Here is a 24,690-nt window from a genome sequence, read left to right on the forward strand (position 1 = left end):
TAGTATTTACTATGTGTCCTAACAACTTTACCTCTACACATAAGAACCGACACTTCTCTAACCTTCCAGTTAAACCTGCGGTTTCTAATTTATCTAACACTCGATCTAAATGTTCTAAGTGTAACTTTATGTCCCCCGTAGTGAATATGACTATGTCGTCTAAATAGTTTACGCAAAACTCTCGTACTCCTACTAGGATATAATCCATTGCTCTCGAGAACCCTGCTACAGAAGTTTTTAAACCTTGAGGTAAAACATTATAAGTATACGTCTTCCCCATGAACGAGAACCCAGTATACTTCCTAGAATCTTTATGCAAAGGTATTTGAAAATAGGCATTATTCAAATCAATTAAACTGATATAATTTACTCCATGAAAGGATTGTAAAATCTCAGATGTGAGTGGAGGCGCGCCCGCGTCACCTACCATTTTCTTATTCAACTCTCGTGCGTCCAATAAGAGTCTTATTGACCCATCTCGCTTCTTAGTGAAAGTGAGAGGACTACAGTAAGGAGTCGCTTCCTGTCTGATCACGCCTAGTTTTTCTAACTCTTCTAATTCGGTTTTTACCTGTTCTCTATACGCCAAAGGTACCGGATAACTGTGTTTTACAAAAGGTGTTTCGTCTAATAGCTCAATAACGTGTTCGTACTTGTTTGTCAAACCTAAACCTTCCGTAAATACCTTACAGTGTTTGTTTAACACAGGTAGTAATAATTCCTTTTGTTCATTACTTAAGTTCGCGTCATCTAATTTTAATCCCTTAAATTTCTCATTATCTAAATTCATGTCTGATACACTTTGTTCCACTGGCCTAGAGTTTTGATTTAATATTAAATTAATCGTGGCTGCGTTCGTCTCTCCCCCTAACCTTTCGATTTTGCAGTCCGAATTCAGCCTAACACAAGACCTAACGCCCATATGTTCAATAGTCAAAGTGTGTTCACCATTACAGTTCACTATTCCTTTTACCCGCTCTAACCAATCGTATCCTAGAATCAATGACCTAGGAAGACGTCGCATAACTAGTACAGGTGCTTCAACTAAAGTACTACCTAACTGAAACTCTATTAGCACTAACCGATTTGTGCTTTCACTTCGCGATCCAAACGCGCCTTGTATTTGAATTGCTGGAATAGCGATCTCTGGCAATGTCCCATGTTCTCTTAGAATAGAGTCGTACAATTCCCTAGTTATTCCACTAATCTGACTTCCCGTATCTATGAGTGCACTCATACTCCTTCCATACAGTCTAACACATACTTCAGGTAACCTAGGTAAAGAATAATCAACACTCACATCGGTTTGTTCATCTAATTCATGATACATTGTGTACACATTCAAACCTCTCCTCATACAAGTTTCACAAGTCACGCCTAACTCATTACACTCTGTTACATTTTCAAACTGGTTTTCCAATAAGATTCCTATACTCCTAAATTCAAATTGACTACTATACTCGTTATAATCAACGCCGCCTCTTAATAACCGCTTAAGTCCCTTATCTCCGGTCCCCAAACTCTGTCCTGGCTTCCATCCACTATTAATTAAGATTCTATAGACTACACCTGTCCCTTCGTGATCTGAGGTCTTTCTGACGCCCGTGCCACACAAGACTAACTGACTTGACCTCGTTTGTGTTGGGCATTCTAGTTTTTTGATGAACCCTCCCCCACATTCTTAGACACAGTAAGATTCTCGCCCTCTTTCACGAACGTGATAGCCGGCCTAATTTGTTTAGATTCGGATACCGTAGGCCTGTTAAAGTTAACCCTAGAACCTAATCGACCACGATAGCCGCGTCCCCTCGTCGAATTTCCCCTAGCTCTCCAACTTCTTGTTGACATTGTTGCTACAATAGGTCGTCTCGATGATGACTCATTGTATCGTCTACCTCTGTAATTATTACTAACAGTACCTCTCGTAATTTGCCTAGGTTTTTCAACAATATTTTGCTCTATGTTTCGAAGAAATTTCGCTCCGTTCATGATGTTAACTTCTTCTGTTCTAGTAAACCATAATCGCTGTATATCTATAGCATAATGTCGCATAATAGAATTGACCAAATCTCTCTCACTAAACGCAATAGTTAATGACTGCATTGATTCTGCTTGCTCAGCAAAATGTTCGGACATCGACATTCCCGAATCGCTTGAATATACCGCATTAATCAATTTATATCTTATAGATTCCTGAATTTGTTCGGTCCAATAATTTCGTCTAAAATCAATCTCGAAGTCAGCGAACGTAGTCCAGCCCTTCGAATACAAGTCCATAACCTTCCGAGCATGCCCCGAGATGCAACCTAACGCTATATCTATTTCGCGATCTAATCCATTTACCGCCCTTATATATTTCTTTAATCGTTTAAGAAAAACGATGGGGTTAGTGAATGGTTTTCCGTCGAAATTTGGTTTAGTTACTGACGGCTGTACAACATATAAATTCCGGGTCTCAGATAATGTACTTGTGCTCGCGGTTTCAAGATTCGACCCCTGCCTATCAGATTTTTCATTTTCATTAATCCCGTTCGACTCGTGTGAAGAGACGCTCGCGATTTCATTTGAACCGGTATTTGAATTTAACTGATGTAATTTTGCTTCGAACTCGGTGATTTTTTTCAAAATCAACTCTAATGTAGCATTCCCTAAGGTCGTTGTTTGTTCGCTCGATTCTACGGTACTAACATCGCTTTGCCCCGCACCTACTTGCTTTGTTCTACGTCCCTTCCTACCTGAAGACATCTTTTTTTTTCAATTTGACCCTATTTCTTTTACCTACCCAAGTGCCAACTTAAATTTTATTTGAATAACTTTCATAAGTCGCGAAGCCGTATTTTTAATACTAATATATTACTGATACTAATTGCAATCACATGTTTGGGTCTGCTTCGATTATATGTATTCTCAGAGTTTGAAAAAAATTAAGTCTGAGAAATAAGCAAGGAATAATAGCTCGATCTCTGTAGTATCTTCTGAAAACCTGTAAATTTTACATTTATAAGACATACAGCTTATTTCTGCTCTCCTGCTCCCCCTATACATAAATAAATGTAAATGTACAACATATAAATATAAAACAACATGCAGTGTGTCCTTAAAACTTATAATTTATAAATAGCAATGTAAGTTTATAAATTTTTCTCTCTCAAATACCCAATCACAATTTCTACGTTGTGTTATTTTTATGTTAATGTAAATCTAGTCATATCGTTATTTCGAATACGTACATAGATCCCTGGTCACTCGGCATCAATTTCTGTGATGGTACGCTGTGATCGTCTATACTAGTGGTTAAGATTAGGCATTATGAAGAGATAAAATAAGAAATAAACTCAGCTGAATTATAGAAACACCTAGGTATTTAAGTCATGAGTTATTTACAAGTAATTAATTGGTACAGTACGTTGGGTGAACACGTAGACTTCTCGACCAGCTAACAGGTTTACACGGATTGAATTATAAAAAATTAATGTAAAATTTCAACTCCTCAAAATAGATATAATGAGTGGAGAGATTTGCTAATTTAGAACGTCCTGTTAGTGTGGAAAATCAGTTGATACGTGTATTTGCCTTATTTAGGCCATCGGTTTGAGACCAACCGGCATTCCTCAAGCACGGGGGGAGCCCTACACTGAAATCTCAGTCTTTTAGCATTGTTATCGGGGCACAGCACTTGGACTCTCCTATTTCGCTGCGAAGCGTTTTCAATTTGCCTAGGTACGGAAACCTAGGTTCTTTTCAATGAGCTCTGGGCTCGCCCCAAAACCATGGTATTTTTGTATATTTATATATTTGTTTGATTGATTGTCAATAAATTGGCCAATTTATTAGTTCGGAGAGTCCAGCTGTATAAAGACATGACGTGTTTGCTTTGTGCCGGAATCTCGCTGCTGGTACGTCACCAATCAACCATGTACCATAATATAATATCAAGCAAAGGAATTACAAAGTACAGCAAAACTAGTATTTTTATCTATTCAAAACTCGGTGATTCACAAATTCAGCTGGCGTCGGTTTTAACAGATAATGTTACCTAAAATGCTGTTTGGGAAGGATCGGTACACAATAAAAAAAAGGTACCTACCTGCCTCGCCATCTGTCCTTCGGAGGCAGCGTGTACTCCATTGTCTCGTTCAGGGTATTTTTAGTAGGTAGATGAAATTTAGCTGTTACTCGAAAGTAAAAGGTCCCTTTGTCTTTAGCCTGAGATTCGAACTCAGCCGACTCTATTATCTTTAGTAGTGGAGAGCATTCTTGGTAAATTAGGTACTGATCGTTTTGTGATAGTAAAAGTATACGGAAAAACCATCGTGAGAATTTCACATAATGGTATAAAATACCATATGATGAAGGAAAACTTGATCGAGAGTTCTCTATGAAGTCCGCGCTCAGTAGTGAGCCGGTGAAAGCTGTTCATGTTGATGAAGACGATGTTTATACCGTGGTAGCTAGTAGTTTATAGCACACCACCTTATTTTAGCTATTGAGTGATTTTTCTACCAAATCAATAATCGTAACGACAAAAGTCATTCCATCGGACTGCATTAGACTGCTAATTCAATTATAATCCCTATTTAATGCTGAATAAGAGCTAGTATTATAATTAGATGAATTGCTGAAAAAAAACTAGGCTAAATTTTACTTAATAGTAAAGGAATTGTGATTGGTATGTAGGTCATATGAGAAAATCTTAATATTGGAGTTCAAGTTAGTTCGATACATGGTTTCTTTGTATCAATGGCTTTGTTAATATTATAATATGGTAGTCTAGCCTCCAAACAAATTGAATCTCCATTATTAAATGTCTAGGAAATGTATCTAAATATAGCAAATAAAAGATGACAGTTATACCCAAGTGCATTTATTTCTGGTAAATAAGTGTTTATTTACTCATACAGTTGAGTATTTAGAAAAAGAAAGAAGAGAAACTGAATTTATTATTTAGACTGGAAATTAAGTAACTTTATTATATTAATTAATTCCCGGCCGAATACTTGCTTCCTAAGCCATACTAGTTATTGAAAGGGAAAAGCAAATATTCAGAACGAAAAACCCTTTCGGCTTTAGATATTATGTATAACCTTATGTCCTAAATAGGTACACACATGCCATAAATTTTAATTATTCTATGAATCTAACCCTACACATGACAAAGAAAAGTCTAAGAACACACATTATGTATAAATTATAATATATTCATTATTTGTTCTAGATATATTTGAATCTTAGTTCCACAAAGAGAAATGTCCCATTTCTCTAATTTCGGATTCAAAATCTAATAGCTATACACAATATTGTAACACCTCCTAATATCTCAAATACCATCTCTAGTTTAGTTTGTGAGGTAATTCTATACTCAAGATTTTTGGAACTGATTTTCAAATAATCTAGTTTAAAATATAATGTAAATTAGTACATCACCCTATATCAGCTTCTGCTGGCCCGGATACACACTATTTTATTCTATTTATAATTTTTCTATTATTAACTATACAATTGCAATATACACTTAATATTCACTGTTAGGCTCTACTGCACGTTGAGCCAGACCTCAATCGAATGTCCTCTCCCGGTCCCCCAGTGTAGCCTTAAACCCACCACACGGATGTGTTTGTTCATGCCCATGATCTGAAATGAAAAAAAAACCAGCGAAATTTCGGTTTCTGATTGGTTCACTCTTGCGCACAGAATTACCCTGGCTGATGGCTAATTGGCTGAAAATAAAATGTATTTCAAACATCCCTTAATGGGCCGTACCTTTTACTTTCTCACGCCCTTGCCTTGTCTAGACCACTCTTATAACACGTGATTACAATTTTGTACACTTGTAGAGATTTCTAAGTTAAAATTTACGACTTTTATCTAATTTATGACCGACCCTAACGCAATTTAGCTTTAGAGCAATTTATTTTGCCCTTTTTGTTTTTTATACTTCCTTTCCTACAATTACTCAGAATCTTAACTAATTTATTTCTTTTCGTGCGAGATTTTTGTTTTTAAGAGCAAGGCTTCAAATTTCCGACAGTCATAAAACCGTATGACGGATGGCAAGGCCATCTCAGCATTAGCAAGGAGAGGACATCGAGGTAGCGAAATCGCAAAAGCGAGGTATTGTAGTAATGCATCTTCGGCATATAGGTAGGATTTTATTCTAAAAAACTTGATGCTTCCCGTAATATACGTCTCAAAGATACAAGCTATCATTGTGCCATCTCCAAAATATATCATCATATAAAAATTTACGAGAATATAATCTTATTGTACCTACAAAAATGTACCTAAGTATATTATTACAAAACTGAAAGGGTTAGCCCGCACTGCGAAATTTCACCACGCGATTTTTCCCGCAGATTTCTATGACATAATTATATGAAAATAGTATGAGGCCGCACGCACTCAATTTCACACGTTACGTCACGGAATTCTGCGGCTAAAATCGCGCGGTGAAATGCTACAGTGCAGGCTTACCCTTATTATCTGTAAAACAAAATGGCACACAATATATTATTAACAATTTGCAAAATACACTTAAAGGTGACTAAAAGGTGGACTGCCAGGTGACTCGTATAAATTACCAACCGATTTATATAAATAACTGTACCCGGCATGCGCTGCAATGCCGTAAACAAACATGATTTTTTTAATTCATATATATATAGTTTTTTTTGATGCAGGAACCATCTCGGGCGCCCTCAGAACACCCTACCAAAGTTTCATAGCAATCTGATCAGCGGTTTAGCCGCCTATAGAACACAAACATACAAACATTGATTTTTATATATAAGATTATTTAGGTGTGGTGTAAGTATTAGCGGATAAACCCATAGCCCTTTTGATAGGAAAGAAATAATTATGGGAAAATTGTTACTTCAGTAATTCTTAGAAAATCTTTAATGCCATCCACTCTAACTACACACTAAACTAATTATTTGTGGTTAGATTGTTGGCGGTTTTCTAGTTCTACGTAGCAACAATATTGAAATGCCAGTGATTTTATAATTACTAATAATTTGTTACTAATCGATTCATAATACCGCATAACTCTGATATATTTAGCATATTTTAATCTTGAATGATACTATTAAATATGGCCATGGGATGAGTCCTTCTTTGACAAACCTTTCATCAGAATTTATACCTAATTAATCATCAACATCATCATGATCAACCCATGGCCGGCCCACTACTGATCATGGGTCAGGTCAGAATGAGGAGGGTTTAGGCTCGCCACGCCGCGCTGGTCCTGTGAGGATTGGCACACTTCACTTTGCTGAGACATAAAGATTGAGTTAAAACAAGACAGATTTATGTGAGAGATATTACATCTGTCTTGTTTTAACTCTGCTTCTTCTTCTTCTTATTTTGTTTAATGGCTTTTAGTGTTTTAAGTCTAAGCAAAGTCAGAGTGCGCTGTATAGATCTCACCCTTAGAGTAAATCATTTTTTACTCGCTTGCATTGTGGCCATACACCGAATTTCATTGATTATCATTATACATATATTATTAGTAATGCATAATTTATTTTAAAAATGATTTACTTTTTGGTTGCACTCAGAAGGAAGCGTGCCAAAGCGTAATATGGAGCAACTGGTACTAGATTTAAATAGTACAAGTTTTCAATGGGATACAAAAGATGAAAGTAAGTTTCCATAGTAAAATATTATTTTAAGAGGGGTCTCTTCCTCACTCGCTCCATACAAACGTAGTTCGTCTCTTATTGGAATACTTACCTATCATACTCAATGGAATTTTGTAGAAACGTTCCGGGAACTAATAAAAAAAAATCTAAAACACCACAGGCACAGATATTAGTTTCTAGATTATGTTGCTTAAAATTCAAATGTAATTGGGACTACAATTGTATGAAGTAAGTGACGGAGAGAGCCCTGTTAAACTAGTTCTAAACCAATAATGAATTATTACAAGGTTCATTATATTTTGAGGACAGACAACAAAGTGATGCTATAAGGGTTCCTTTTGTCCTTTTCAGGTACGGAACCGTAATAAAATAAATAAATGGGGTCTTTCTGGACTAGCTTCCCACTGTCTCTTACGTTTCTTTTTCAGTGCTGAATATCCATGACTGGTTTCTTATGAGTTCGCCAATGCCTGTGGCTGGAATCATGATCTCCTACTGGTTGTTTGTGCTGAAACTAGGTCCAATGTACATGAAGAGTAGAGAACCTCTTCAAGTCATGAAATACCTGGTTGCATATAACATCTTCCAGGTTTTCGTGTCTTTTAATATAGTTATTGTTGTAAGTATGGACTATTATTATTAAAAGACTTTAAGTAGGAAGGTCTTGCTACTTTAATCAATCAGCCTGTTTGTTGAACGTTATGTGGGACTCACTATTAGTCCAGAATACCCACTTAGCCCCCAGCGAAGCAATCTGTGTCATAATGACAAGGTCATCAAGGCACAGGAACCCAATTATTTGCTGTCTCAAAGTTACTGCCATTATCACTGCGCTGTCCTACGGGATTCTAACTCTTAGTCTGAGCACCCATTTATGGAATGGTTCTGCCAAGTATCATCTTGATGCAATGAATTCTGTGGATTGTCACGCCAGAAACTCATTGACAACCAAGCATTGTTCAAAGCTCCGAAGTTTAGAACATCGATGCAAGGTTGCTTGTCTATTGGTATTCTACAGGATATACTATGAAGAGTGTGCTGAACAGTTATTTGATCTACTCCACCCCTGCCTTTTTTTTATCGAACACCGTAAAAGTCTGCACCCCTACTTCCAAATTCCACGGGTTCGTACCAAGCGATTCGCTTCCTCGCCCCTAAGAGGCACTGCTAGAATATGGTATGCCTTTCTGGATTCTGTTTTTCTCGCCAATCTCAATAGTAGGACCCTCAAAGGAAGAGAAATTTCACCTTCTAAGTAGGCGCGCTCAACCTCTTACTACTTGGTGTGATTGCAGTCAAGCGTAAACTTATACGTGTAGTTAAAAAACCGTATTAAAACTTCGTTCTTAAACCGGATTCGTTTGTCCGTATGTCTTAGTAATTTTATTTTATTTTTAGGCTATAAATTGTATGCGAACGTATGGTATTTTTTCTTCAATATGTCCTGGAGATCCAGTAGAAAGTAAAATGTTGGTAAGAACTTTATTAAATTTATTAATACATTTCGTATTATATAATCTGATATATAAAATGTCAATACGATAAATTGGTTTATTTAAACATGTATTCAATTACGTGAAAGTTTTTCCTTGATGGTAAATTGGGGGCTTGAAATCTTACATTTTTTGGTTTTAGTGTAAGCTGGCCCTACACTAATTTATGCCGCCTTTGCATATATTTGTTGTTAGTTTTTACTTTCTTTGTTTTGTCTTGACTTTTTCATGTTTTGTGTGCAGTAAAGTTCTCTATCTATCTATGTTTTAGCTAACAAGCAGTTGTTATACGTTCCTGCTGGCAAAAATCACGGAATTACTAGACACAGTATTTTTCGTATTAAAGAAAAATGACCGCCAAGTCTCATTTCTGCATGTCTACCACCATTCGGTAGCGGTGATAGTTACCTGGATAGCCTTAAAGTTGGATTCTGTCTACCCTAGCGTGGCTATATTAGGCGGAATCAATGGTATGGTACATGTTGTTATGTACACGTATTATGGTCTGTCAGCCTTTCCTAGCATGGTGAAATATCTCTGGTGGAAGAAGTATATTACCACACTTCAACTAGTAAGTCACTTTTTTTTTATCATCGCTCTAGCATATTCATGATATTTAACCAATATGAAAGTTGCGATTCTCGTACGGCTACACTCTTACATACAAGGTGTAAGTAGAATGCTAGCAAAAACGAAAACCGGCGATAGTACTATCACATCACACTAATATTATAAAGGAGAATGTTTGTATGTGTGTGTGTGTGTGTATGTTTGTTACTCCTTCACGCAAAAACTACTGGACGGATTGGGCTGAAATTTAGAATGGAGATAGATTATACACTAGATTAGCATATAGGCTACGTTTTATCCCGGAAAATCAAAGGGTTCCCACGGGAATTTTAAAAAAACCTACATCCACGCGAACGAAGTCGCGGGTATCAGCTAGTTATTAATAAGACTAGCTGATGCCCGCGATTTCATCCACGTGGATACAGGTTTTTTTTTTTAATCCCATAGGAACTCTTTAATTTTCCGGAATAAAAAATAGCTTTTATTCTAATCGAGGGCATAACCTATCTCAATTTCGAATTGCAGCCAAATCCGTTCAGTAATTTTTGCGTGATGGATTATCAATCATACACACATACACACAAACTAATGCAAACTTTCGCATTTATAAATGAATGTGATGTGATGAATGAACCTTCTATTTGTAATAGTTCGCAATGTATTGCAAATAAAACATCTGACTGACGCTAGGGATTAACGAACGTTGCATAGTTAGGTACCACGGAATCAATGCCGCGTCGTAGTAGGATATTGACCCCGAGTTTTATACACTGTACACTGTGGCTTTGAAAAATTATTGTTGTTTTGAAAAATAATTTTTATTTCAATCATCGACTAAGTGTTAGACATTAAAATATGTCGTACTGGGCTCAGGCTAATGTGTCTGATTTAAACCATAGGTTGTCTGATTTAAACCACAACGTAAAATTTATGTATATGTACGTAATATATTATTATATTGTCTTTTTTTTCAGGTACAATTTTTTACAATTATAGCACACCACTTCGTGTCCTACAAAATAGGAAGATGTGAAGAATTTGACATTTTATTTTTGGCGGTAATATTTCATTTGTTCCTCTTTGTATGCCTATTCTTAGACTTTTATATAAAAACTTACATACAGAATAAAAATATGAAGACTGACCTAGGAAGTAACTCTAATTGTAATGGCCAAAATAAAATAAAACAAAACTGAACTGCTCTCTCTAAAATTAAATTCTATAAAAATGTGTCATGATTTATTTTTCCATACTAATATTATAAATGCGAAAATGTGTCTGTCTGTCTGTCTGTCTGCTATCTTTTCACGGCCCAACAGTTTAACCGATTCTGACTAAATTTGGTACAGGGTCAGCTTATATCCCGGGTACGTATATAGGCAACTTTTTATCCCGGAAAATCAAACAGTTCCCACGGGATCTTTAAAAACCTAAATCCACGCGGACGAAGACGCGTGCATCCTCTAGTCATATATAATTTGTATTGGGAGGCAGCACAGTGTGTGATGCTGAGCTATAGCAGACTTCGCCGGGGTGATTCACCAGCTCAGTCTTACAATGAATGATAGCCACCGAGCTCATTTTTTAATCCATTGAAAGTTTTCTACGAAAGAGATTTTAATATCGCCCACTGAAGCAGCAATGTAGAACCAATCAACCTCGGTGGCTGTCAGTCAGTGTTAGCGAATCACCTAACATGACAGTTAAAGAACATCTAACAAAACGTCGAGACGTCAATGTCACTGGCAGACGTCAAATGGTGGTGTGGTCAAATTTTAGTATATTTGATGCCGGTAGCCCCATTATAGCCCTATCCCTAGCTATGATTTCGAGTCACCCATAGCCTAATATTTGACCTATCGTCGATTCAGGATCGAACCAAGAGTTCCATCACTCTAGCTCACTCTGACTAGAGTGAGAAAACTCTCGATTTGATCCTGAAATCGACGTTTGTCAAATAATAGGCTGGGGGGTGGCTGGGGGTGACGTGAAATCAAAGCTTAATCAAAGAAACCTAGTCGTTTCATTCATAGGCTACCTAGCGTCAAATGTAGGTAACATTTGACGCTTGCCAATGTAGATGAAGCCTTGACGTTTTGTTAGAAGTTTGCTAATTGTTTTTAAGTTAGCTCTTTTCGAGCATTGGAACCATGAGGTTATTATAATAGGTAAGTATATCTAAGTTGTACATTAACAAAAAAATAATTATTTATATAATTAATTGTAAAATACTTACTGCAATATAATATATCTGTCAGGATAAGGTAATAAATTAAAACCAGTTTTTATTTTATAGGCAGATTACCCTTGATTAGTGACCAGTGACACTCTCCGAAATATATCTTGTAGAACACCGAAAGACAGGCAACTTTCCAGTTTCTTATCTGAAACCAATTATAGGGATGATGACTAATGACTACTTGTATCAAACGATTCAATAATTAGTAAGAAATAATTTATAACCCCCGACCCAAAAAGAGGGGTGTTATAAGTTTGACGTGTGTATCTGTATATCTGTGTATCTGTCTGTGGCATCGTACTTAGCTCCTAAACGAATAGACCGATTTTAATTTAGGTTTTTTGATTGAAAGGTGGCTTGATCGAGAGTGTTCTTAGCTATAATGGAAGAAAATAAGTTCAGCCGTTTGAAAGTTATCAGCTCTTTTCTAGTTTTCTTATAGAGGTTTTTGTGTCGGGGTATTTTTATTTTTTAAGTTATTGACATCAAGCATCATCCCCATTATACGAGTCCAAAAAAAACACAAACACTTGAAGTTTTTTTAATAGGTAACAGCAAATATTCGTAAAATTATATCGGTACGAGGCACTAAAATTTAGTTTAATTTCGCATATTTTTCATGATGTTGTACATTGTTATTATTTTTGCACTTCGCTTCTTTTCCTTTTGATTTAATGTAACAAGTAACGTAGAATTTTCCAAATAGGTATAAGAATAAGAATACATTTAGGACTATAGTAAGCATAAGAGTGTTGGAAGGCGGGCAACCGGAGTACTTCAGGTTTGCTAGTGCATGTACCAGAATCATCACGAATTGGGTCTGAAAACAGAAATAAAGATGAGTAGGTAAGTGATATAAAGGATGTAACCAGAACGGTAACAAAGGCAGGTAGTAGTACTGATGATTACTGATAAGATATCACAAATAAACACGAAAAAAAAATTAAAAATCCTGTATTTTTAAAAGTTCACAATATATTGCAAATAAAACATTTGACTGACGCTTGAGGTCAACGAACGTTGCGTAAGTGAGCCACTCGGAGTCTATGCCGCGTCGTAGGTGGGACATTGACTCGGATTTTGCACGCTATACATTGCGGGTTTGAAAAATACTAAATCACATAAACTACAAAATAAGGCAATTTATTTATTAAGGTTACTGGCTTTGGATTGTGTGGAGTTATGTGCTTTTTAGGCGATTAAATATCACATGCTATAATAGTGAAGAAAAAAATCGTGAGGAAACCTGCGTCAGAGTTCGCCATAATGTTCTCAATAGTAAGTATGTGAAGTCTGCCAATCCGATTTCTCTTAAAAATATCCCTAGGAAATAAAGCGATACAGAGTCAAGTAAAAATAAGCTTGTTCTCGGTCAAGTGCGAGTCGGACACATACACGAAGGGTCCCGGAGATCGTTCAAGATATATCTTAAACCTTTTATTGTTTTATAATTTTCCTGGCTGCCATTTTGAAATTCTTATTATTTGTTGTTGTTGCAGCAATAGAAATACACAATATATTCTGTAAAAATTTCAACTCTCTACCTACGTTCACGAGATACACCCTGCTGATAGACGGAGGGATGAACGGACGGAAGGATGGACAGCGCCAGCGGGGCTATGGCAACCTTTGCGTACAATACGGAACCCTAAAAAAGTAAATTCCTTACCAATTGCATCCTTGTGATATACTTCTTCCACCACAGATACTTCTCCATTTCGGGAAACGCTGATAACCCATAGTAAGCATACATGATCACATGAACAAAAGAGTTTATGGTGCCCAAGAATACTAAACTGTACGATGGTTCATATTTGAGCGTGAGCCAGGTACTCCAAAGCATTAGAGTATGGTGGTAGACATGGAGAAACGTGACCTGGTTATCCTTTTTTCGAAGGACGAAAAACATAGTGTCCATTAGCTCCGTGAATTTGGCAAAAAAGTATAAGTAGGTGCTTGACGTGATCTGAAATAGAAACAAAGACATACTTTTAATCATTTTTAAAATTCATGTATTACATCATAAAATACAGGATGTACCTACCTAATTAGAATACTAAAACCACAAGCAAATATACGAAGACTTATCTAGTATTGTTGATAAGATCCATATGAATGCTTATACTTAATACTTTTTAATATTATAAACGCGAAAGTCTGTCTGTTTCTCTGTCTGTCCGTCTGCTAGCTTTTCACGGCCTATCAGTGTAACGGAATTTGATGGGTATAGAGTTATCTTACATCCCGGGGACGTATATAGGCTACTTTTATCCCGGAAAATCGATGATCACGATGTCTTCCTTCACCGTCAAAGCTAACATTACTCCGATAAGTCATAGGTGCATGCCCGGGGTTCTAACTCCTAACCACTAGGATATCACGGCTTTAAAAAGACAAAAGTTCTTCATACTCACCAAATAGCGACTCTCTTTTGTTTCCATAAGGCATGACGGGCACAATAATCCATTAGCATAAATAATAGTGGTACCCTGAAAACAAAATATTAGTTAGGTAAATGAAAAATACTTATATTATGTACTTGTCACTAACCAATCACAAACAACTGTGGTTTTTAATTGAATTTCGAATGCTTTTTGAAAACATTTTCTATTACGTTGCTATTATAAAATTCCAAAGCCGAGAATCGAACCCGGGATCTCCCACTAATAAAACCACAACGCTTAACACTGCGCGAGGAAGGCCAATAAGGGAACTGAAGCTCGAGCTATCATGGGCATTCGTGGTATGTATGTACCTGTTGACTACAATCACACTATCACACTTCACACTATACATATAATATTATAAAGGCGAAAGTTTGTGTGTATGTGTGTGTGTGTTTGTGTGTATGTTTGTTACTCCTTCACGCAAAAGCTACTGGACGGATTGGGCTGAAATTTAGAATGGAGATAGATTATACCCTGGATTAGCACATAGGCTACTTTTTATCCAGGAAAATCAAAGAGTTCCCGCGGGATTTTTAAAAACCTACATCCACGCGAACGAAGTCGCGGGCATCAGCTAGTTTAATATATTTTCTCAAAATATTTTAATACTTACAACAATACTTAAGTACAGGGAGTACAGCACTTGTATTGCGTTGTATAGAATAAGAACGTTTGTAAGTTTGAACGCACTTCGATTTTTCATGTAACCAGGTCCCACTTTGAGCACAAAAAGCAAGTAGAAGGACGTGATGAAGAGTAATTGGAAGGGAGTACTCATAAGAAACCACCCGTCGACATAGTCCACTGAAAACAAGACAAGTGTAAATTAAAAATTTATAACACCCCCGACAAGTGAAGGTTACAGTAACTAGAAGAGCTGGTAACTTTCAAACGGCTGAACCAATTGCGGGCATTATTGAACTATAGCTGAGAACACTCTCGATCAAGCCAGCTTTCAAACAAAAAAAAACTAAATTAAAATCGGTTCATCAGTTTAGGAGCTACGGTGCCACAGACAGATACACAGATAAATTTATAACACCCCTCTTTTTGGGACGGGGGTTAATAAAATTCAAGAATTACAACCTGATTACTCTGAAGAAAAATTAAATTAAATCTAAAACTTCATCGAGACCACCGTAGCGAGGCATTGTACCAAGATGCTGGCTACCCCTTTGGATGGCGAAACTAATTCTAGTGGCCGCTAACCATTTTTTTGTCTCTATCATTTGTATGGGATTACGCAACAGAGAGAGCGCTATACCAACTCCTTTCCGCGGATAGAGCATAGTTAAGTATCGAATAACTTCAAGGACGGAAGTGAACCTTTGATTAATTTATGTTTTTTCAACACAAACATACTAAATACACGTTATTTTTCAAAAGAAGTGATTTGCGAAATTTGATTACTTAAAAATATTTACATACAATCAATTTGATTAGTCAATGTGTTGAATAAATTTAATTTTTTTTTAAACCACATGTCTAGTTGTTGGATTAATTATTTTCATTATCATCGACTCCTTTTCGCATGAGTCTACTCTCACAACGTCTACTTTCGCTCGGATTTAGGTCATAATCTACCATTCTGGCTAAGTGCGGATTGGCAGACTTCAAACACCTCTATGAGAAAAATATGAAGAACGCTCCGGCACACAGATTTCAATTGATAACGCATATATCTACATTAATTCAGATGTACGACAAAACTTCTAGATACAGATGCAAAGTGTAAATTAAAAATTTATAACACCCCCGACAAGTGAAGGTTACAGTAACTAGAAAAGAGCTGATAACTTTCAAACGGCTGAACCTATTTTCTTGGATTATAGCTAAGAACACTCTCGAACAAGCCACCTTTCAAACAAAAACAACTAAATTAAAATCGGTTCATTCGTTTAGGAGCTACGATGCCACAGACAGATACACAGATACACACGTCAAACTTATAACACCCCTCTTTTTGGGTCGCGATTCCGAATCGCGTTCAAGATTCGCGCGGCTGTATTGCAACAATATCTCACGGTGGGGATGCCCCTAACTTATAAGTTACAATGAATATTAGATTTAAAAAATCCATAAGTTGTAATAGGTATTACAAATGCGAAAGTGTGTCTGTTTGTCTGTCTGCTAGCTTTTTACGGCCTAACAGTTTAACCGATTTTGATGAAATTTGGTACAGAGTTATTGGCTATTTTTTATCTCGGAAAATCAGAAAAGTTCCCACGGATTTTTTTTAAACCAACACCACGCAGACAATGTCGCGGGCATCATCTAGTTATAAAACATTTGTCTAATAAAAGTTAAGTAACTAATAAAATAATTTTTACCTTTTCCTTTGAAATTCCAAATTTTTTGCGATAACGTAGCATTGTTAGCAACAGAACTCACATCCATTTTCTTCAACAAACACTATTTTGTTTAGAATTTTATTTATCACTATTATCAAATAGTTTATTTTAGGTTAGCTAGCTAACTTTTTAATGGCATATACTTCAGTAATTAGGTTATCAGTTGATTGGTGGTCTTCCTATCGTCACATTGACAATGCAACTGTATATTTTAATTAACAATGAAAAATCCACTGTATAATTAAGCCACTTTAAATTTCGCAAGTAAGGGATTGTATTGTAATGAATAATCATTGTATTGCTATATATAAGGAAAAGTAACACTCCGTAGAAGTTTTTTTTATTTAATGAAATCTACTTCTGAGAGGTCAACCATTAAAAGATGAACTTGAATTTACTTTGTTACTATTAATACTAACAGTACCTAATTTTTGGACTTCGTCTGTGTTGGTGTTAGCTGGCGGGCGTGCTCTGCCTTTTTGGAGTGTTTTTTTTTTTGTTAAAACTGACTAGAAAGCGCTCTAAGGGGGTGCCGTGCGTATGTCGGCGAGCGCTGGCACAGACGGGGTCCATACTTGTATAGTTTAACTAACTTGTTACAAATAACTAGAAACTTGACATTGGCTAATCTTTGTAAAGCCAGATGAGAGAGAAAAAAAAAAGTACTTAATTACATCGTTGTCGTCAACCGATAGACGCCCACAGCTGGACATAAGTGTCTTGTACGGATTCCCACACGCTGCGGTCTTGTGCAGCTTGAAATCAGCGGGTCCCTGTGATTCGTTTGATGTCTTCGGTCCACCTGATGGGGATCTCCCAATACCATCGCTTCGCTTTCCAGCGCGAGATTGCTATACCAGCACATTGGGCCTATCGATTCTTCGAACTATGCACCTTACCCCATTAACTTTTCAGATTTGCAAACCAACCGGCTATATCAGTTACTCCAGTTCTAGATTTGATCCCGTGGAGAAACTCTAAGCATAACATCGCTAGTGTCAGACGCGATAAACCAATATCTCTCTCCATCACCCGCTGAGTGCTCTGGGTTGCTATGAGACCCATAGCACCCATAATATTGTCTCGGATCCGTGTGTTATCTGGCAATAGGCACGTCTGAAAACTTTCATCTTCAAACACTGAGGAATTTCTGACGAGAAGATAATATCTCGAAGTTTCTCGAACACTGCCGCGGCCAGTTGGTTTCGGTCTGAGTGACTCAGAGGCCTGAGGTCTCAATATGAGGCCCAACAGTGTATCTGTATTGTTGAAGTAATTTTAAATCCAAACTGTCTAATGATGTGGCCATCCATTTGGAATTATGGGGTAATGGGGAAAATCTGTTCAGCCATTTCGAAGTTATGGTGGAATAAAGAAACTCACATGTATATGAAGATGAACCCTAAAAATATTATACCTATTTACTTATTTTTTTGGCAGTCGTACAAAAACCATAGTCTACGCGGACGAAGTCGCAGGCATAAAATATTATTTATATAAATAAATATTCATATTTACAAGCTAGTTATTAAACATAAAACAAAGTACGCAATTTAAACAGTGAAAGAATAGTTAATAATTCATACTCAATTTCGTGACCAAGCACTTTTCGTATCGTAAAACCGTATACCGTTTTTTCGTATAAAAAGTACACTAAATGATAACGCTAATTTTAAAAAGTGTCACACGAAATTTAAAAAAAAAATCAGCAATAGGTAGTGCTTCGCTGAAGATAGATATTTTTAATGCCGATTGATCGATTTAGCTGATAATAACTAAGAAGAATTTTTCTAAGCGACCACTTTTATAGACGTGTCTTTAATGAGTTCCGTAAAAGTATTTTAATATTTTGAACCTTCTAAGAAAGGTCACTACCATAGTTTTTGTAACGTTATGTTGCATATAATAATTTTTATATTATTATGCGTCATAAATGACCATAATAAAAAGATAATTATTAATAAATTAATGGTTGAAAGATAAGAGGGGAAAAAGACAGCTCAAACTGTTCGCTCTCACCTTCCTATTCAAGTATCTAGAAGAACTATGTAGTGCTGACGACAAGACGAGTGTATAATATTTATAGAATAACTCAAAAAAAAACCACCAACACCAAAAAACCTCTATAGGAAAACTAGAAAAGAGCTGATTTTCAAATGCCTGAACCGATTTTCTTCGATTATAGCTAAGAACACTCTCGATCAAGCCACCTTTCAAACAAAAAAAATAAATTAAAATTGGTTAATTCGTTTAGGAGCTACGATGCCACAGACAGATACACAGATACACACGTAAAACTTATAACACCCCTCTTTTTGGGTCGGGGGTTAAAACCGATTTTAACAACCACAAACGCTAAAATTAAAAAAAATATGTAATTTATTACTGAATATATTATGAAGGTATGCAAGAGTCAATGTACTTTTATTATTATAAAAAATAAGTAGGACATTAACTCTTGTATAATAATTCGGTAGTAAACTATTTTATCTTTTTATTTTTAGTGTGTGTGGTTCAAATTGATTTATATATATTTTTTTGAAAAAAAAAAATGGCTCAATTTTTAGTGGTTCCATGCACTTATTGAAATAATAATGCTATGCCCGGTTTAAAACCTGGTTCCTTAAACTATTATACTGAGCGCGATGAAGGAAACATAGTGAAGATAATTAATAATCAAAAGTTTGTGATGCCTGTATAATAAGTCAATGGCCAATCCGCATTTGGCCAGCGTGGTGGAGCTGGTGGTCTAATTACAGTATAATATAATATTTATAGTCTTATGGGTCCACTGTCATGTCAAAGTACGGTTAGTCTTTAAAATAAGGACTAAAATCGTACTTTTGACATGAAATTAAACACATCAAGTTAAAATGGCGCATTAGAACCCATTTTTTACGCATTATAAATATGTTTACTAAATCCTAGACCGTCCTCAGTACGAGAGGAGACCCGTGTTTAGTAGTATACTGGCAATGAGTTGATGATGGATTAATACATAATCACACTAATATTATAAAGGAGAAAGTTTGTATGTGTGTGTGTGTGTATGTTTGTTACTCCTTTACGCAAAAACTACTGGGCGGATTGGGCTGAAATTTAGAATGGAGATAGATTATACCCTGGATTAGCACATAAGCTACTTTTTATCCCGGAAAATCAAAGAGTTCCCACGGGAATTTTAAAAAACCTACATCCACGCGAACGAAGTCGCGGGCTTCAGCTAGTAATTTTAATACAAACTCCTGATGAAAATGTGATACTAAAACTTTGCACACAAGTTTTTGAGATTTGCTACTTATTTATATTAGTAATTAGTGTAATTTTTAAACACCAAATAATAATTAAAACTCCTGCTTGTCTCATCATAGTACCAATACGATGACTAATATACTAGATGATCCGGTGACTTCGTCCGCGTGGATCATAAATAAATAAAAATATTTTTTATTCAATTAAACTTGTACAAGTACTTTTGAATAGTCCAATGCATCTACCACTGGTTCGGAATGCCTTTCCTACCGAGAAGAACCAGCTAGAAACTCGGCTAGTTGCTACCTAGTTGGTCGCTTTTATTCTTCTGCGAATTCCAGATTTTATCCCTGAGAGTAATACCCAACATAGCTCGCTCCATAGCGAACTGGGCAACTTTTAGTTTGTGGACGAGTCCAACTGTCAGTGTCCACGTTTCCGCTCCATACGTCATCATAGGTAGAATACACTCATTGAAGACCTAACGCTTTGCGGTATCAATCAAGGATAAGCGGAAGGAGGAGAATCAACCGCATTAATATTATCCTAAGAAAACCGCTCCCATTATGTTGTTTGTGGTATTAAACCAATTTGGAATGTCCGTAAAGTTTCCTGAAGTTCATGGGTTACTTAGCAGACAAAAATTTGGGAATTAGAATTTCAAATTAATATACCTACGTAATTCGGCTTCTATGATTTTTCGCTTCGCTCAAAGACTGACAAAGTGAGGGAGCGAGAGTAGTTAGATAAGACACACTGCCGCGAGCGAAAGCGAGATAGCGAAACAAGATGCCGATAAGTCATTGTTTACGTGAGTATCGGTCCTTATGAGTTCGGCCTGTTCCAAGTCGAGGTGATTTTTTGCATTTACTAAATAATTTTACGATTAAAACGTAAAATCTATGTCCTGCCACCATGGTGTCTTGTTCAGTGAGCGAATGTGACGTTACAAGACGTTATAATCCGCGTAAATACACGTTTCACAGGTAATTACTGATTATTTATACTAATTGTTTATAATCATTATTTCGTCATTTGTTGTTTGAAAATTAGGCAAAATAACTATTGGAAGCTTAGATGATAGGTTTCCCTTAAGACTTATCATCAAATTACATTGCTAAATGAAGAATTTTTGGATATTTTGTGTAAAATTTAAAAACGTTTGGTTACGATAGGGATTGACAAAGTGATGACGTCACAAGTATCGATAGTCGATAATCGTGTCTGCCGGTAGGTTTGATGTGATAGGCTTAAGCTGTCTGTCTGTCTGTCTGTCAAGAAACCTATAGGGTACTTCCCGTTGACCTATAATCATGAAAGGCAGGCAGGTAGATCTTATAGCACAAATACTGGAATAAATCTGAAAACTGTGAATTTGTGTTTACACCATTTAAAAAAAAATTAAAATATGTTTCAATTTTCAAAGTAAGATAACTATACCGAGTGAGGTATCATATTATGAAAGGGCTTTACCTGTATATTCTATAACAGATTTTTATTTATTTTTATGCATAATAGTTTTTGATTTATCATCGTGCAAAATGTTTAAAAAAATACCCGAGTACGGAACCCTCAGTGCGCGAGTCTGACTCACACTTGGCCGGTTTTCCTTTTTATTTGGTGTGACTTAGATTTCATATACAGGGTTATGGGTAATCCGTACATTACTGTATTTAAGTGCTTATCGGGGAGGTCATTAGCTATGAATTGAGCGCCATATATGTATATTATTTATTTTTATTGACTTGTCACTTAGACATTATACCAGTGTTATTGTATTTAATCAAATTATATTGACTTGCACCCTTTAAAAAAATAGAGGTGGAAAACTAACAAATTCCGGTAATTTTTATGAAAATCCCAAAACACGCAGAAACATCCATACTTACGCATTTTTATTCTTGACAACGTGATATACATATAGATTATTATAAATTGCTTATTTGTAGTAGCTGCACCAAGTCATTTCATTAATAAATAATAATTTGTTACCCAGCTTTAGCTTTGTTGCTATTTGTGTATTTGAAATGTATTTGATTTTTTAAGATTATAAGATACTGTTTACTTCACGTCGTTAAACTAACTCATTAGTGTCCTATGATTTCGCCAGTAAGACTATCGATAATACAATGCTACAGTCAAGACAACTCTATTTCACGCACACATTTACGTTTCATTTTTTGTAACACCGGTAATCTGTCATTGTTGATCTAGTACATACTAAATTTATGGTTACACCTATACGAGTATTGACGCAATTTCGCCGTTCTAAGAAAATGAGTACCTATTGTCAATTATTGAAAACATAAACATTTAATTGCCGAAAATAACATGAATTTTTCCTTCACCTAAATGGCCAATGGTGTACTGTGACATCAGGATAAGTCAGTAGTAGTTAACTGTCTCATTAGTCCAGCAGTTAGTATGTTTACCTGCGTACGGTGAGGTCCAGGGTTCAGTTCCCGGGTTAGCCCAAAAAATAGATAGGTACTTATTGGGTTTTTGGTTAAGAAATTCTTAGGAGGTACTAGCCCAGAGATAGATTTAAGTTGGCGGTGTTTCACCCGCGTGCCTCGGAGAGCACGTAAAGCTGTCTGCCCAGCGCCTGATCTTTCTCCGGTTGTGTCGGATTTCCGTCCCATTGATCTATGAGAGTGACAGAATAGAGCGCATCTGTGTCGTACGTACGTACACACTTGTGCACTATAACATCTCCTGCACATACGGCTAAACTCTATTATATTTCTTCTGAATGTTTCTCTTTTTAGGGTTCCCTACCGAAATGGTAAAAATGGAACCCTTATGGTGCGACTTTCTCCGTCCGTCGATTTTGTACTAAGTTGTACTGTAAGTAAGCACCTACTGGGTTTGAATTAATATGGTCCTAAATAAAATAATATTTATTTATTTAGTTTTATTCAAGGATGTAAGCCCTAATCCATCTTGCTAACCATGTGTGGTTCGGAAGAATTGACACATTTTTGATATCATAAGGAAAAATTTCAGGCATGCCGGTTTTCTCACGATGTTTTCCTCCACATAATAAAATTAATTGCTTAATAGACACACCACTCCAAGAAGTTAGAGTTTGCCACGAGTTGCATCCAGTGTGCGTGGTACCTAGTAATTTCTTGAAAATAGTTAGTATATTAGAAAATCCCAAGATTTTAGCGGTAAAACGTGACGCACTATCATTAATGTACGGTAAAATATGTAAATAATGTCGAAGAACATACATTTCCATTCCTATAAAAATAAATAATTAACATTCCAAAACAAACAGGGTTTTTACAAAAAAATTATTGCGGTTAATGTTGCACTTTTGTATAGCCTAAGTAGGAGCCTCTAGTTTATCAATCGATTTATAATAGATAAATAGTAAATAATTATTTAATCCCATCTATTCGAAAAGGACGACTTGGTTCGCCTATAAGTACACCCAAAGATGGTGTTTTCTTTAATGAGTAATAAGTGCGCGGCAATAGTAGATTGTATCATAAGGGAGCTAAATAACATTTTTACCGCGAGGGCGCTTTTTTGAATCCAGAGCGAATTGAGGGATTGTAGAGTAGAATCCCGAGTGTAGCGAGGGATTCTTTAGTACAATCCTGAACGTAGCGCTGGATTCAAAGTACGTCGCCCGAGCCAAAATATTTTGCGCCCGAGTGATACACTCCACTTTTCATCATCATCCCTCTATAAGGAAATAAAAGACGCCTCATATTTTATTGTATCTAATATTATTATTTAATAAAATATAAATTAACAAGTCAATTGAAATTAAACAGTACATATCTAATAATAAAACAACTAAAAACTTGTATTTACACTTGCAAAACAAAACTATGAATTTCTAACAATCTGTGAAAATTGAAGAAAACGCGGGCTGTAGTTCGCGCGTTTTTAAATATGATTTCTTTTTTTAGGGTTCCGTACCTCAAAAGGGAAAACAGACCCCTTATATCACTTTCGGACCACTTTGACGTCTTCTTTCTTCTTCTTTCTTTTGTCGTCTTTGACGGATCACTTTGTTGTCTGTCTGTCTATCAGTCAGTCAGTCAGTCGGTCGGTCGGTCAGGTGAATGGATCTCGAGACTCATCAGATTGACCCAGATTTTACGCAAAGCCGAAGGTAACCTCATGGTCGAATATCAAAATTTCTTACAATATTATGACGCGCAGACCTTGTTATTGAACAGTTTTTACCCAACTACGACAAAGCCAAAAGGAAGGAAGGTGTATGTATGTATCACCGATAAAGCTCACAATTTTTTTGTGGTTTGTAGATGATAAAAAAAATGTTTAAGTTAGAAGAAAAAAATCTAAGTTACTTGTTAAGACTGGGCTAAGACTAATTAGATCTACAATATAATTTTATTAAAAGTGTTAATTTTTTTCCGATCAAATTTAAGTTTATTGTTTAATTATTATAATTAACAAATACTAGCTAGTAAAAAACCTCATAACTCAGTGAGCAACTTTTTTGTACTATCTGGTTTTGAATATTACGTCCTAAACTTGTCCTAAATCAAAACATAGTAAGAGGCGTTTTCTTAGATTTCTGTACTGGGTGCCAACAGAACCCTGTTACTAAGCTTCCGCTGTCCGTCCGTCCGTTTGTCTATCTGTCTGTTAGCGGGCTGTATCTCTTGAACCGTAATAGGTAGAGTTAAAATTTTCACAGAATGTGTATTT

At 36.1% G+C, this 24,690-nt stretch overlaps 2 protein-coding genes across 4 annotated transcripts; one reads left to right on the forward strand and one right to left on the reverse strand.

The window, feature by feature from the left end:
• The first annotated feature begins 7,546 nt into the window (after positions 1–7,546).
• On the forward strand, positions 7,547–10,920 carry LOC123867103 (elongation of very long chain fatty acids protein 4-like). 2 transcript variants are annotated; one of them, XM_045908985.1, is made up of 5 exons: positions 7,547–7,643; positions 8,072–8,262; positions 9,042–9,116; positions 9,408–9,707; positions 10,681–10,920. In XM_045908985.1, exons 1-5 carry the CDS (start codon positions 7,583–7,585, stop codon positions 10,900–10,902), a joined length of 849 nt encoding a protein of 282 aa, XP_045764941.1. In that variant the 5' UTR covers positions 7,547–7,582; the 3' UTR covers positions 10,903–10,920. The 2 variants fall into 2 exon arrangements, with proteins under 2 accessions (XP_045764941.1, XP_045764942.1); XM_045908986.1 differs by having other exon boundaries at positions 7,551–7,643; positions 7,995–8,262.
• Positions 10,921–12,470: 1,550 nt separating this feature from the next.
• Positions 12,471–18,503, reverse strand: LOC123867102 (elongation of very long chain fatty acids protein 7-like). Of its 2 annotated transcripts, none has more exons than XM_045908984.1 (6): positions 18,330–18,503; positions 16,723–16,922; positions 15,006–15,196; positions 14,360–14,434; positions 13,615–13,911; positions 12,471–12,765 (listed from the first exon to the last, which is right to left on the reverse strand). In XM_045908984.1, exons 2-6 carry the CDS (start codon positions 16,787–16,789, stop codon positions 12,541–12,543), a joined length of 855 nt encoding a protein of 284 aa, XP_045764940.1. In that variant the 5' UTR covers positions 16,790–16,922; positions 18,330–18,503; the 3' UTR covers positions 12,471–12,540. The 2 variants fall into 2 exon arrangements, with proteins under 2 accessions (XP_045764940.1, XP_045764939.1); XM_045908983.1 differs by having other exon boundaries at positions 16,723–16,945.
• Between the last annotated feature and the right edge of the window lie 6,187 nt (positions 18,504–24,690).

This window comes from Maniola jurtina, chromosome 7 (genome assembly GCF_905333055.1).
Source record: "Maniola jurtina chromosome 7, ilManJurt1.1, whole genome shotgun sequence".
Classification (NCBI taxonomy): domain Eukaryota; kingdom Metazoa; phylum Arthropoda; class Insecta; order Lepidoptera; family Nymphalidae; genus Maniola; species Maniola jurtina.